The sequence below is a fragment of the Miscanthus floridulus genome, chromosome 6 (genome assembly GCF_019320115.1).
Source record: "Miscanthus floridulus cultivar M001 chromosome 6, ASM1932011v1, whole genome shotgun sequence".
Classification (NCBI taxonomy): domain Eukaryota; kingdom Viridiplantae; phylum Streptophyta; class Magnoliopsida; order Poales; family Poaceae; genus Miscanthus; species Miscanthus floridulus.
The window spans coordinates 5,056,524-5,071,496 of record NC_089585.1 but is presented as its reverse complement, the minus strand read 5'-3'; the positions used below and the strand labels follow the sequence as shown (position 1 = coordinate 5,071,496).

The 14,973-nt window shown below is 41.8% G+C and overlaps 1 protein-coding gene and 1 long non-coding RNA gene across 2 annotated transcripts; one reads left to right on the top strand and one right to left on the bottom strand.

The window, feature by feature from the left end:
* Positions 1-2,864: 2,864 nt before the first annotated feature.
* On the bottom strand, positions 2,865-3,236 carry LOC136460138 (pollen allergen Phl p 2-like). The gene has a single exon (XM_066459960.1). The coding sequence runs from the start codon at positions 3,234-3,236 to the stop codon at positions 2,865-2,867; it is 372 nt and encodes a 123-aa protein (XP_066316057.1).
* A 3,196-nt stretch (positions 3,237-6,432) lies between these two features.
* Positions 6,433-9,244, top strand: LOC136457471 (uncharacterized). Its single transcript, XR_010759735.1, has 2 exons — positions 6,433-6,765; positions 8,955-9,244. It is a non-coding gene; the product is annotated as an uncharacterized lncRNA (long non-coding RNA).
* Positions 9,245-14,973: the final 5,729 nt, after the last annotated feature.

The following is a 14,973-nucleotide window of genomic DNA, read 5'->3' as shown; positions in this document are numbered from 1 at the left end:
TTCGTCGAGCTCTCGGATGCAAAGTCACCGAAAGCCCCTACCTGGCGCGCTAGCTGTCGATGTTTGACCACCGATAGCCTGCCATGGGGGTCCCCGGGGCAGTATGTTCGGGCTTCAGCGTATGCGAAACTCAACGGTTAACGCAAGAGACAATCGATTTATCCTGGTTCGGGCCCTCGATCTTCGATCGAGTAATAGCCTTACGTCCAGTCGGTGTTAGCCTTTGCGTTGGATTGATTGTAAAGTGTTGTGTTGTATAATTGTTGTCTGAACTCCTGATCTAAGGAGTCCTGCCCTCCTTTATATAGTCAGGAGGCCAGAGTCCTAGTCGGTTTACAATGAGAGTTCCTAGTAGGATTATAGAATGATACTACTACTAAGATTACAGGGGAAGAATCCTAGTTAGGCTAGTTCTTCTCCCTTCCTTGTGGGGTATCCCGTGGGTCCCACATCGACAGGGAGCAGTTCACTTAGAAGAATCGTACACTAGAGTCTCCTAGTCACCTGCACCAGGCATACATCTATAAGAACAAGACTTCAGAGAAGAATACGAACAAGAGAAGGAACAAGACAAGGCATCATTAGATAGAATTAGTGAAGATGATCAATATAGTCCACAAGGAGCACAACCATCTCCTTGTGTCCCTGTACCTTATCAAGCAAGATGATACAGGAGTACCAAACATCGAGTGCACAATCAACCAATGGACCTTTCAAAAGACATTTTGTGACACTGGGGCAGGAGTCAACATAATGGCTAAGGTAACATACAATCTCATATTTGGTGACAGAGCGCTGCATCCCACCTATGTGCAGCTATAGATGGCGGACCAAACATTTCGAATCTCGGACGGAATAGCAAAGGACATCATGGTGAAGATAAGAGATCACTATACCCCTACCGACTTCATGGCCCTCAACATGGGAGAAGAAGAACCTGATCCACCCATCGTGCTTGAAGTCCATTCCTCAATACGACTTGAGAAATCTACATGAGAAAGGGAGAGATCCACTTCCAATTCCCTATGAGAATGTACGTTGTTACTTCAGTAGTTATACAACATATGAGCAGCCAAAGAAGAACAGATCAAGAAGGAGGCGTCATTCATCCCAATGCCAAAAGAATCAAGTCTTAAAGTACAGATGGGCTGACTATGAAGGAGAAGTTTTGAGAAGTGAAGATATCCCAGTAGTAAAAGAAGATGACTCCCCTTCACCCATGTCTAGCCCACCACCAAACATGTATGGAAAGAAAAGGTAAAATCAGCTTCCAGTTCACCATCATAAGAAGAGGTGCAACCAAGGTCACTATTCTGACTGTCTGATATGCCCTGGGAAGTTTGAGCAAGACAAGGAGTCCTATTCGAAGGACTTTAATCACCGAACCCTCGCCGAAAGGTAACTCGGTAGTTATCCATTTTTCACTTTTCAGCATTGCATTAATTATTTTTCTTTAGCAAGTTTACTTTTCCGCATTGCATAATTAATTCCTGTTGCATATTTAATTTCCCATATCTGCATTAGAAAAGAAAATAAAAATGTTCTTGCATTGCAATCTAAAAATGCTAAACCAAATATGAATAATTTTGTAGCATGTAACAACCCGCAGGGATATCCATAGTGGTGGAATAAAAATAAAAATATATATGCATCATCCAATCGCATTTTCATTTGCATCATGAGTTAATTAGTTCATGAAGACATGTATATGTGTGAGTTTGTGATAACTTTAATGATTTCGTCGGTTTCATGTATGGATGACAACGAGAACAACTAAGTGAATGCATGAATGTGTCATGTGTTAACATGTCTTAGATACATGTGTTTGTTTGATCCATGAAATCTACACTTGATTTGAGTTCAAATTCGTATGAATCTACAAGCTGCTATGTTTTATTTTTTTAAAGCAAAAATATTAACCGAGGAGGGCCAATAATAATGCCTGCCATGCTTAATGATTAACCGCGGCGGTAACATTAGAGCACCCGCAGCGGTTAATAAACTAACTGTGGTGGGTGACTTAAGTCGCCTGCCGCGATTAATGGATTAATTGCTGCAGGCAAAGGGGCCCGCCGTGGTTTTGTCACGATTAACCGTGACCTCGTGGCCACGGCGGGCCCTTTTGCCTGCAGCGATTAATGAATTTAGCCCACCGCGGAAGTAGTGCGTCCTGCTCGTCAAAGTTCATCGCATCCTCGCTGATGCCATGAATTCCAGCGGCTTATTATTAACACAACGCATCGTAATTTCTTGCAATATTTACACTTACTTGCAACAACAATTTATCGTGGCCCTTACACCTACCTCTTCCAATGGAGGTTACGACTAACATGTACAACTCAGTAGTTTAGATGTATTAAGTGCCATGTATCGCAACAACTTATAGTTCATGTTGCAATAGGGCCTCCTATTGCGATTGAATTTGTGACGCTGTGGATACAAGTGGTTGGATTAGGGTAAAACTTTTGTAGTGACTGAACAATTTGTGTTAAAGAAAAGGTCGCAATTGCAAATGCAATTTTCATGACATTTTGGACATGCTAAATAAGATTAAAAAAAAGCTTCACTGATTTTGACACATACATGTAATGGAAATTTAGAAAAATAAAATGTACACAGCCGCCTTGACAAAGGGTTGACTAGATATCTTATGCCATATAAAAATATAATATTGCAAATTGTGTGTATACATAGCTCCGCAACAATATTCAGGAGACCCTAGTATATATACTTTATTTTGCGGTAGTACCACAAAATAACCATAGTAAATGAATTATTGGCCTACTTATTTATGGCCTCAATCAATCTTACAAAATTATATAGTGGTCAACAATTTTGACTCAGTGGAAGAGGAGATGTGCCAATTACCCCTCAAACTTGATATCAGTTTTGATAACTGAGCCAGGCTTCAATCCAGCAGGGAAAATTTCATCCCTGTTGCGGTAGCCACCACCCTTCACAGAAAAGCGGACGGAGAGGGGCGCCTTGAGCGGTGCCTTGCTGTCTTGTGTAAAGGTCATGGCTGGTGACTCCTTCATGTCGTCCAAAAATTCCGCGGCGCCCTTTTCTCTGATCGCCAGCTCATGGATGGGGAGGTTGGCGACAAGGACTAGGTGTGTGTACGTGGAGGTGGTGCCCTTGCCGACCGTCAAGGTCACTGTGTTGCCGCACAATCCAACGGCAAACAAGGCTGCCAGCGCCGCCATGGCCAGCAGGAAGGAGGACGAGGAGGCCATCGGTGACGTAACAACTTAGCAGGAGTAACTTACCTTATTTCCTGATCGATCGAGAGGGCGGGAGAGAGGGATATGTGTGGTGATTGTTGTTGCTGGTTGCAGCAGCTGGCTTGAGTATTTATGGGCGGCCTAGGCAACAAAATTAGGCATGGACGTACGACATGCCACCAAGATCTCTAGCCGGCTTGTTTGTTGACGAACACTTGTTCAATTGCCACAAATAGATCTGTGCTAAGTAGTACAGGTTGTCTTGCTTTCACGCAAAAGACGCGCAGGACATGCAGACCTCTCATAAAGCATGGGGAGCTGACGACCCCACCCCCGCATGCACCGTCTGTCAACGTGCTGCCGCTGTAGCGTAGTGCCTGAGCACTGCTTTGCGCCCTCGCCGGCGCGGCCCCGCCTTGGCTTCTGGGTGGCGGCAGTGGTAATGATCGAGAGAGATTTGGGAAATTTTGTAAGGGAAGGGCCGTTTGGGTTTGAAATGCATTTTGTTCCCACCGTCGATCAAACGGCCAAGATCAAGGGGTCATTCTGTTCGCACTGAGTGGGCTGTGGACTGAATACGTGGAATGGGCTAATTTAAAGTTGTTTTGTCCATTTTTATTTTCTTTTTCCTTTTTATCAATTTAGAAAATAACAACAAATTGAACTACACGTCGTATCCAACAATGTCCAAAAATTGGGAAAAAACATATGTAAGAAGACATGTTCTATTTGAGCTTGCATCCTGAAAATCTCTAGAAAATTAAGTGTTTTACTAAACACTACTCAAGATACTATTTTGGTGACTCTGACAAAAAAATCAATAATATCATAAAGTGGTAAAAAACTAAGAATTGATATGGGGGCACAATTTAAGTACATAAGCTTGCCATAAAATTTTGAAAACATTTTAACAAAGTGGTACTATACATTGTTCACAAATGCATATATCACTCACATAGTTTCATATAACTATGTGAGAGACATATAAAATTTGTGAACAGTGTTACTATCACATTGCCGGATGAAAAAATGGCAAAAATAAAAGTTGTAGATCTTTATGTTCATGACTTTTTCAGCTGAAATCGTTTACTACCTCAAAATTTTGTTTGAAGTTGCCATTTTTTTTAAAATCCAGATTTTGAATTAATAAATAAAGTCACATAAAAATATGAATAAAATATTAGCCGTAAGAACATAATAAATTGATAGAGCTTGATTTTAGAAACATTTAGGAAAAAGAATCACCACATCTGGAGTTACCATGAGGGAGAAAGACTAGTTAGAAACTTTTGCTGCAGATTAAAAGAAGAAAACTTATGTTTATGTTCCTGAATTTCTAGTATTTAAAGCAATTATTTTTGTACTGAAAACCAGCAACCCATATTTTGTGGCGGTGGAATTTGACTCTCATGAAAATCATCACTCTCACGAAAATAAGTTTTCGTGGGGTTATTTAAATACTCTCACAAAAATAGTCGATTTTAATGACGGTGTGTGGAGCACTCATGAAAATACGTTTTCGTGGCGGGATTTTCATCACTCTCATGAAAATATATTTTCATAAGAGCGTTTTTCACTATCAGGAAAACATATCTCTGACAAAATATCCATTTTCTAGTAGTGTTAATTGTGATGCTGCCAATGTTGCAGCTGCTGCTACATCGATGATGGTCACCCGACGGCCCAGACTTTTTGAGTTCGTCATCAACGTGATGCTGCGCGCGCTCATCGGCACGTCCCCACACGGCAGCGACTCTGGCCGGTGGCAGGGGATCGTCGAAGAGAGCGTCCGGCTCAACGCAGTGCCAACCATCGGCGACCTGTACCCGCACTGCGGTGGGTCAACATGCTACTGGGCATGGATGCGTCGCTTGCGAGGCTGCAGGCGAGGCACGACGTGTTGCTCGTCGGCCTGATAGATGATCACCGTCGAAAGCGCGACGCTGGTGGTGGTGTCCGGGATACCGATACGGGGATTAAAGTTGCCCTTGACGAGCTCCTGTCTCTACAAGAAACAGATCCCAGCTATTACACCGACACTGTCATCAAAGGCATCGTCATGGTCAGTAGTCTCTTGTCTTCAGTTAACTAACCATCTTATAGAACCGACTCGCTTCACACCTTTTTTTTTTTGGTTTTTACTTTTTTGTTGTTGATATTTTTGATAGTCGAATACTCACGTCACCAAAGAAAACTTTTGGGATTTAAGAATTGTCCAACCAAATTTGAAGTTTCAGCTCTTGAACAACTATGTGTTCCAACTTGCAACTATACAAACACTGATATGCTTTTGATAATCAAGAATAGAAACATTAACAAAGGACAAAGCTAATACGACGCGTAAAAAAAAGTATGGTGGGAGTATTTCATTTCCAACATATACAATCCTGAGTTTTTTTTATTTTCTGTTACTTATTTCTTACTTTCCTTACATATTTTATAAACCTAGAAAAAAACTATACCAAAAACATTCCTTCCTTATCTTATCTTATCTTATAAATTAAAAATATAGATGAATATATATTTCACATATTGTAGTTGATTGTAACCGTCCGATCAAAATAAATGAACGGCTCACAGTCATTTGTGGGTACTGCAGTAAAGCCCATTTTGCTTATATTTTATTCCTCTCCACTTTTTTTCTGTTTCTTGACATTTACAGAAATATGGTAATTTGTGGAAATGAGAGAGAGCTTTGCTACGGTGCTTCCCTACCGTGAAAAATTAATTACAAAAATTAAATTATTTGTTTTAAGGGCAGTTTAGTCATTTTCCTCCACTTTATAATCTTCCCAATCCACGAACCGGAGACGGTAGTGCCTGCGACTCGGACCTCATTCTCCCTGCGCCGCCGCGTCTGAAGTCGCCAGCAAGTTTGAATTCGTTACACACTACTACAGGATTGATTTTGCGTGACACCTCCTTAAACTTATCCGAGGCAGGCACCAGTCCGGCCCGTCACGATTAATGCCATGATTTATGGAGGTGGGGACTTTTTTATCTACCGAAGCAGGAAAAAGTGCTCGCCACGGTTAATCAATTTACCGTGACGAACATGTTAACACGGCCGTCATGATTAATAACCTAGTAACCGTGGTGGGCATCTTATAAGGCCCGTCTCAGTTAAGGCCGAGGCCCAACAGGCCTAGGTGAGGCCCGAGAGCCAGCTTAGGGTTAGTTGACTCATTCACTTCCTTCGTCGCTCTCACCTCCTCCCTCCACTCTCTCTGTTTCTCCCTCCCCGCTTTTCTCGCAGCAATCGGCAGAGGCCGTTAGGGCAGTGGCGCCATTGACACAGCAGCGGCGTGGGCCCCCTCGTTGGATGGTGCGTGCGGCCAAGCCAGCGCGCGCCTCTACCGAGCAGGTTCTTGCCTCCGCCCGTGACACCAGCACGCACGCGAGGAGCTCCTTCGCGGCGGCGCGGGGAGCGCAAACAGCGGGAGCAACGCCGGTACGCGCTGCGGAGGCGGTTGTCCTCCCCTTGACACTCCAATGGCGCTGCCATGCCAAAAATTGAGGCCAACAGATACCCATGGCCAAGGTAACGTAATACCAAATCCATCTAAGGGTTCGTTCATGAGGATTTGGGGAAAATTTTGTGGAAAACTTCATCTAGGGTTTCGTGATATTGATGATTTTAACGCGATTTGAACTGATTCGCTCATCCCCTCCTTCTAATTGCCTGGATCTGGCGGTGGCGCGGCCGGGGAGGCCGGATCCGCCGCGAGCTCCTCCTCGAGGCGGGCACCCGGGCAGCGCATGGGTCGTGCGGCCGGGTGGCGGTGGCTGCGTCATGGTGAGATAGCGCGTAGGATGCAGCACGACGCTGCATAGCCATCCAAATAAGGACGATGACCCGTGTTGCTCTGAGCAGAGGATCGATAGTGGTGGAGCATTGCTCGGCGATGGCTTTGCGGCAGTGCTGCAGTGCGGAAAAGAGAGTGGCGAGAGGCTGCGCGGTGCTGGTTTGTGGAGCATGCCCATTGAGGGCGCGCACCGGTGAACCCACGCACCCACAACCAGGGGCAGCGCACCGGTGAGCACCAGCGCCCACTAGGAGCTGCGGGACTGCGAGAGAGACCCGTGCCCACTACGAGCTCGTGTGAGGCGAGAAGTAGTTCCTTTTCCTTGATTCGGAGACGTCAAAATACTATTATACCCTCTAATTTTTTAAGAAATCAGTTCCGGGTCTGCACTTTTTTCTGTGTCCCGTCCACAACTTAAGTTCCTCTTATGTGGTTCTTCCTATTTTTAAACCATCCGATCTAATGAAACAGATGGCTCCCATTATTTCCATGCATGCACCGTAAAATTTCACTATTTCTTCCCAGAGTTGCATTTGCGCTTTGTATTTTCCTTAAAGGCAAGTATATTAGTGTTGTCTTATATAGGTGGTATCATGGAGTGCCACGTAATCTTTTACACAACTTAATGGACAACATTTTAATGGTTCCCCGAGTATAACTAAGAATACCTTAATTTTTGTTGCATTTGACAAAAGAAATACAATTATTAAGAGGACACACAGCCACTACCCCAGAGCACTCAATCAACTACAGGAACATCACTTTCCCATGTAAGGCGACGAACCAGAAAATTAGAGGGAAGCTAGTCACCTTGCGTACAGAATCCACTTTTTATTTAGAGAGAAGATTGCTAACAATAGATGGATGAGCAGATTTTATTTATTTTACACCAGACATGCTAGATGCATTAATTGTTGGTATTACACCATTCAAATCTATGGTGGGCAGCAGCACATATATTTGTCCTGGGCATTTGCAGGTATTACGCAGTATGCCCTATAGGTTCTAATTCCGTTATACTGGCAAACAAATACGCAGCTCCGGCCATCCACACAGCGGTGAGTCGGAGGCTCGAAGCAAGGTGGCTTCGACCATTTCCCCTGTGGCTGCAGCTGCATGCTCCAAGGGAACATGCCTGCGCAAGAAATAGTACAACGCAATCTAATGTTAACACTAAAGCAAGACTGGTCGGTAAAATACTAAATGATCATATGAAAATGTCTAAAATACAAAGGTATGGGTGCTTACAGCAGATCACAAGAACCACGAACGAAGTAGCCTTCAAGTAGTGCACCATCCTCGCTATGCTGCGTGCGCTGTCGCTTCCTTCAGTTTTTGCGAGGGAGAAGAGGTGAGGATCGCAATATTGCTTGTTGTCCAATGTATTTAAGCGTTTATAGGGGCTTTTTATAGAGGAACACATTGTTTGGAATTAATTTATTGATATCTTGGGTAAAGGATATCTCTTAATTATTAGCTTAGATCAAAATAATTAATATGTCAGAAAAAACTTTTCCAGTGGTCTAAATTTATTTTCTCAATACTTACATACCTATATCTCTAATAAATTAATATTGGACCTCTTCACTGGGTGTTATACTCTACTAGAATTTTGATATCTCAAGTCTAGGATATCTCTTGGACCCAAATAATAAATGCCATAATCTACAGCCTGTTCGCTTGCTCGTAAACGATCGTAAATTTCCAGCCGGGAACAGTGTTTTTCTCTCACACCAAACCAGCCAGCAGTAAATAATACACGATCGTTTACGGCCTCCCGAACAGGCTGCTAGTTGACAGGGTCATCTATCCATACTCTGTTTCTATACCAATTCCTGCTAGGAGCAGCCGCATCTTGTTGATCATTGTGGCTATGTCCAAATGATATGGTTTTTTATATAAAAATATCAACTCTCCTTTGCAGGTTATCTACTTGATTATCCACTGTCTCTCTACTTGGGCTATTCTGTAGCAGGTGCATTCACCAGATTGGGTCACATAGCCGTATGGCAACAATTGGATCGTTTGGTCAAGGAATTTTTTACGTGAGCACATGGGTGGCGGTCTAGTCTACGGACTAATAGTCACTAGGGTGTCTATTTTAATTCAAAAATTAATTTTTTATTGTCCATGTGCTTTAATGCAGAGGTCCGAAGTGTTGTCAAGATGGTTGTACCAACTTAGTGTAATTATCTTGAGTTGTTAAGATACTTCTTTTATATAAAAAAAAATGTTAATGCAAAATATTGGTCACCGCGCAAGGCACACGACAAGCCTGGAATATCTGCTAACTTCAATGCAAGTCCTGTCGGTTTTCCTCTAAAAAAATGGTACTGTCGGTTTTCAATTTGTATGGGTGGCAGTCAATTTTATCTAAAATTGACAAGAAAAATATGATGAGTAATTTAAGGTGGAATATGTCGGCTTTGATCCAGACAGTTCTAATGTATAGCTAAAAAAACATTGAATAAAGCTATCGACTACAGAGTCGATATCCAGCATGTTGATAACATGCATAAAACAATCTAAATAAGCATCATGGACTAAACGAAGTATAAAATCATACTAAGCATTGAACTGATGAAAATAATATAAGAATATAAGGGAAATAGATATAGATATATATGGTACAAAAATAGATATAGATATAGGTAATGGTAAGTGTGGCTAATATAAAGTCAAATTTAGGTGTTTAATTTGAATTATTTTCCATAAAAATAGCCAAGGGGTTATTTTAAATCATCTAAGGTTATAGTGATAGAGGTGTGAAATTTTCTATAAATATAGATCCAAGGCTATTATCGTCTATCATAATTAGAATCTATCAAATTAAAGGCTATATATTTCTTATTATCTTGGGAATTTCTACAGTTTATCATTTTTGTAGCGTATCCAGTAAGTATTAAATGGTGCCTCGGTTGGAGCCTCCGATTTTGAGATGCAACATTGGTGTTTACTTTATGTGTTTTCATAATGATAGATGTCTGTATTTTTTATAAATTATAATAAGATATAATGACTATTATCATCAACAATGATTAAAACTTATTAAGGAAAAGGTTAGTGTTTCTGATTATTGTAAAAATTTATAGGATTATATATTTTCTTGTGCGTCTCATGAGAGTTAAGTTCGTGCCTTTGGTGAAACCTCCATTTCATCATAACTGCAAGATTCAAACTTCAACTCGGGTTTTTGCTGATTGTCGATCTTTTCTTACATGCAGTGCAAGTCGATCTGTTACATATCTATATAGAATTAATTATTGCTATAAACTATTTTCTAACCAGCTTCAGCACGGTTGTTGGATTGGATTGGATTAGATTGGACATTAAACTCAGGTTTTTGCTGATTGTCAATCTTTTCTTACATGCAAGAGCAAGTCGATTTTACATATCTATATACTATTTCCTAGCCATGCCTCTTCAGCACGGTTATTGGATCACAGCATATATGGCTCAAGCATGTCTCTGCAGCTTGCCATCGCCAGCCGCAGTCGTCCTCGCTGCACAATTGTTTGTGCAGCAGCAAAAATCGAAGTCGCTCGTGGACCTTGAACTGGTGACCCTGAAGTGGAATTCAACTTGAAATTTTTGCTCGCACCAGCGCTATCCTGGCATCGGAAAGCAATCCTCTGTACCACCAAAGTAAAAACTCAATGGATCAGGTGCTAACGTGAACTGAACAAAAGAAGAATTTACGCTCACTATATATATGATAAAATAAATAATTAGAGTAGCGTCATTCGTGTTCATGTATGTGTATATATTCCTTTTGCCGGTCGGTGTCATGAGGGCGCAGGATGTGACCATGACAAGGACGCAAATGGCAGCAGCTACGGAGTGCACCGCCCTCATCATATTAGCACTCGCAAGTACTACTTACTATTCTTGTGTTTGGGATGCAAATGGCCTGATGCTTGTGTGTCCGTTTATATAGACTAAAATTGTTAGTGTAAATGGCACATTAATGATGCCATATCTATCACACCCCGAAATTTCTAATTTTGGGTCGTGCATAGAAAACACTAATTAAAATAAATGTTTTGATATTTAGATAAAATTTACTAATCTTAGTTTGAACTAGCGTAAATTTAGTTATAGGAAAAATGTGAATTTTCAAGCTTTTCCAAATTAATTTGACGGGCTATTGCTTGATGTGATGCTTGGTTGTTGATTTATTTCATGTTGTGAGAAAAGATTTTTAAAATGCGTTTAGTAAGTCGATCTTCTTTCTCCAGCAATTCTTAGTCTTTCTCACCGATCAAATTCCTTTTTCCAACTTAATATTTACTTGAGAAGTATCCTAAAATATTTTCCATGAAATCCAAATCACTCCTTCCTGCTCAATATTCATCAACCTATCTCCATGATACCTCGGGAATTTCTTTGGCTTTTTCCGGAACTTGTTCCCACTTGTTTGTGAGCATAATCTAATTTTTAAATGCTCCAAAATATCTTTTCATGAGCTCCAAATACTTTATTTGGGTTCGTCTTGTTCTAAAATATCTCTGAGAATTTTCCCTGAATTTTTGGAGCCTTCGTAGTATTTTTCGTGGCTTAAAATTCAATTCTGGACTTTTCTAGAATTATTTTATCCATGAAATTAATTAATTTCGAAAATAATAAAATATCTCAGATTTCCTTGTGCCCAAAGGCCCATGTCTTTATTTACTAATGGGCTTTAATAATTAATTAGGCCTATTAGTAAAGGTGGAGGGTGCAACATCAATTAGTACCATATTGCTAGTTGATGTAGATGTGGGGAGTTCTCCGCCCTATATATATGTACCAATCTCTTGGCTAAGCACACCAAAACTATCGTATGAGGAGCCTCTAATTTGGGAAATCTTTCGTGTAGTAAATTGATATTTCAACTCTCCTTGTCATGCCATCATCGGCCAACTCCGGTGAGCTTTTCCAGCCATCTTCGTCCTCATCTCCGGATCCAGGAAAAAGATGAGGTAAGTTACAAGTTCGCCATGAGTTAATTACAGTTCTGCCATCGATCTTTTAATCCCCGCCGTTTCTTCGTTTTAAGTCCGATTCGAGTCGTTCCGGTTGCGTTGGTTTCGTAACGTCGAGCCCTATGCAGTAGTGTTGATGTTTTCGTGTCGCATTATTTTCCATATATAGCTAAATATTAAATTGATTAACATGCTTGTAATTAGTTTTATAATTAAAAGTAATTTAGGTTTATACATCATGCTTTCATAAATAAATGTTAATATGATTAATATCAACAATAATGTCTTCTCGATTATAATTTGTTTAGATCAACCTCAAAACATTTAGTTGTTCGTTTACTGTCTCACATGTTTCATGTTATCTAATCTATAAATGTTTAAATGGCTTAAATAATAATTGAAGATATGTTTATAAAATAAAATATGACTAGTTTAACATGGTTTTTAAAAATAAAATGTGAATTTGTGTAAACATTCTTCTTATGGTTTTGTTGAACTAAAATAAAACAAGCATGTAGTTTTTTCTTTTCTTTTATAAAATAAAAGCTCCCGATAGTCGAACGCTCTTGCGGTCATAGTAGCGAGTTCTTATTTAGTATGATGTTTTCCCTTTGTTTGGTGTGTTGTTCTTAGTATACTTTGTTGCTTGTATGTTTGTCTTTGTGTGGTGCTTGCTACGAGTAGAACAAGAGCGCTGGAGATCAGAATCTGAAGTGCCGAAGCTGCAGAATGGAAGATTAAGTTGATGCTTCTCTAAGCAAGTTGCTTTGAGTGTAAAGCTAGTTTAAGGCAAGTATAGCTTGGGTTTTCTTTCTGTGACCATGATCTTGAAACTTGATTAATGAATATGGTATAAACATAAATAAGATGACTTTTTAGCAACATAACGACTTATCTTGTAACTGATTATCCAGGATTTAACGTACAACTGTGAGGGCTATATGGCTCTGGCTCTAGTCGCTTGAGAAGCCCTTTTCTAGCTGGTTAGATGTCTACGAGTTGAGTATAGGACAACCTCTGTCCTGTTGAGCCTAGCTTTGGAAGCGGCCCTTTTACTCTATTATTGAAAGGGGGTTTCTATATCTGATGACCCTGCGGCCCTGGCCAGTTAGACGAGCTCTTGGGTGGTTTTATATGGTTTCTGGTGTTTTGGGAGTAATTAACCCACTCATTTGGGAAACATGACTCACAGTGAAAGTGTACACCTCTGCGCAGAGTTAACAAACTGGTATACTAGCCGCGCTCACGGATACGAGTGGCCTTGGAACACTTACATAAGGGATGATGACTTTTACTTGTTAAGACGATCATTTATGTCAATTGTTTAAGATATTTATTATTCAATTACACTTGATCATGTGGTTATGGAATACACTACCTTGTTGCTATATTTGCGGAGTTCGACATGGACTCACTCTTGCAATTTCCCCCACATCTCAGGCTGAATAACAGTTTGTCAGAGACTTGAGAAGTTAGGCTTGTAGTCAACCAGTTAGTTGGGTCCAATGGAGTGAAGTCTACACCCGGAGATCAGAATTGTCTACCCGTTGATTGTTTCTAAGGTTAATTCTTTTTACTAAGTATGCTATGTATTTAAGCATTGTTATTTGATATCACCCCTCAATTGTAGCTATATGTGAGATTTGATTCTAAAAACTCACATATGATGTGCATCAGGTTTTGTCCTTAAAACCGGGTGTTACAGTATCTCACAGAAAGGATATGATATCCTTTGCTCTTAATTGTACACCAAAATATTAAACTCGCCAGATAGATATATGAAGGAATATATATAACTTTATACAGGAAAAAATACACGGAAAAGATATTACCAAACACGGGGAAATGGGCCTCGGCCATTTTCTGCAGGCGGTGCTGGGACACAGCAAAAACTCTGGGCCCTGGGCCTATTTGGCAAAACCCCCAAAGGCAAAAGTGGGCTGGGATGTTTTTTCTTTTGCAAATATATATGCTCTGAGAATTTTTTTTTCAAATTTGATTCTTTCCGCATGTATTTGATCGTCCAGCTCAAATGGATTATCCTCTATCCTTTTTTGCTATCCAACTGAACGTAGTGCTTCACTCACCGAGGTTTCACTACGCCAGAAATGCCACCAATATGTTATATCTGCGACGCGGGTGAACACAACTCGTCACTGGTATGCTGTCGCCTATGGCAAATAAACAAAATGGGTGACGCGTTTCTAACCAGATGTGTCACTGACAACAGGAGCTTCTTACGAGTGACGCGTTTCAATTACCCCCGTCACCCTCGGACCCGAAAAAATTATCAAGTATGGTCAAATGAGGACTCAAGTCCAAAATCCCGTTCCCCCCCCCCTCGCCCCTCTCTCGTCTTCCCCTGTTCTCTCTCAACTCTCGCCTCCTGCACTCCGCCGGCCGGGCAGCGGTCACCACCTCCCCGCTTCCTCCACCACCACTGCCTCTACTCTGTCGCCGCGACATCCCATCTTCCTCCTCCGCTTCCACCTCCCCTCCTCCTCCACCTCCCCCTTCCCCAACCACGACGGCTCCATGGATGGATCTGGTGAGGAGGCAGCCCGCCGGAGAGCAAGCGCTGGGCACAGCCCTCGTACGATCTGGTGAGGTGGCGGCTCGAGCAGATAGAGGCCCTAGCCGACGGCGGATCTAGCGAGGCCGGAGATTCGGCATCACCTCATTCCTCGGTGCCACAGATCTCGCTTGCTGGAACCCTAATGACGCCACAGGCCGTGCTGTTGGAGTGACGTCGATGCAGCGCCGGGTGGGAGTAATGGACGGCGAGGCTAGGGGCTGGATTCTCGGTGCCGTCATCATGAGGAAGGATGGGGAGCTCGCACTCTTCCTTGGGATGCGCCGACGCTAAGAGTGCAGCGCTGCGGCCTCGGCCGCGGATGACCAGCTTCCTGCTCTCCGGGGACGCGGCGGCAGGGAACGAGACCCTGCTCCTCAACCCGCCTCCACGTGCTGGTGAGAACA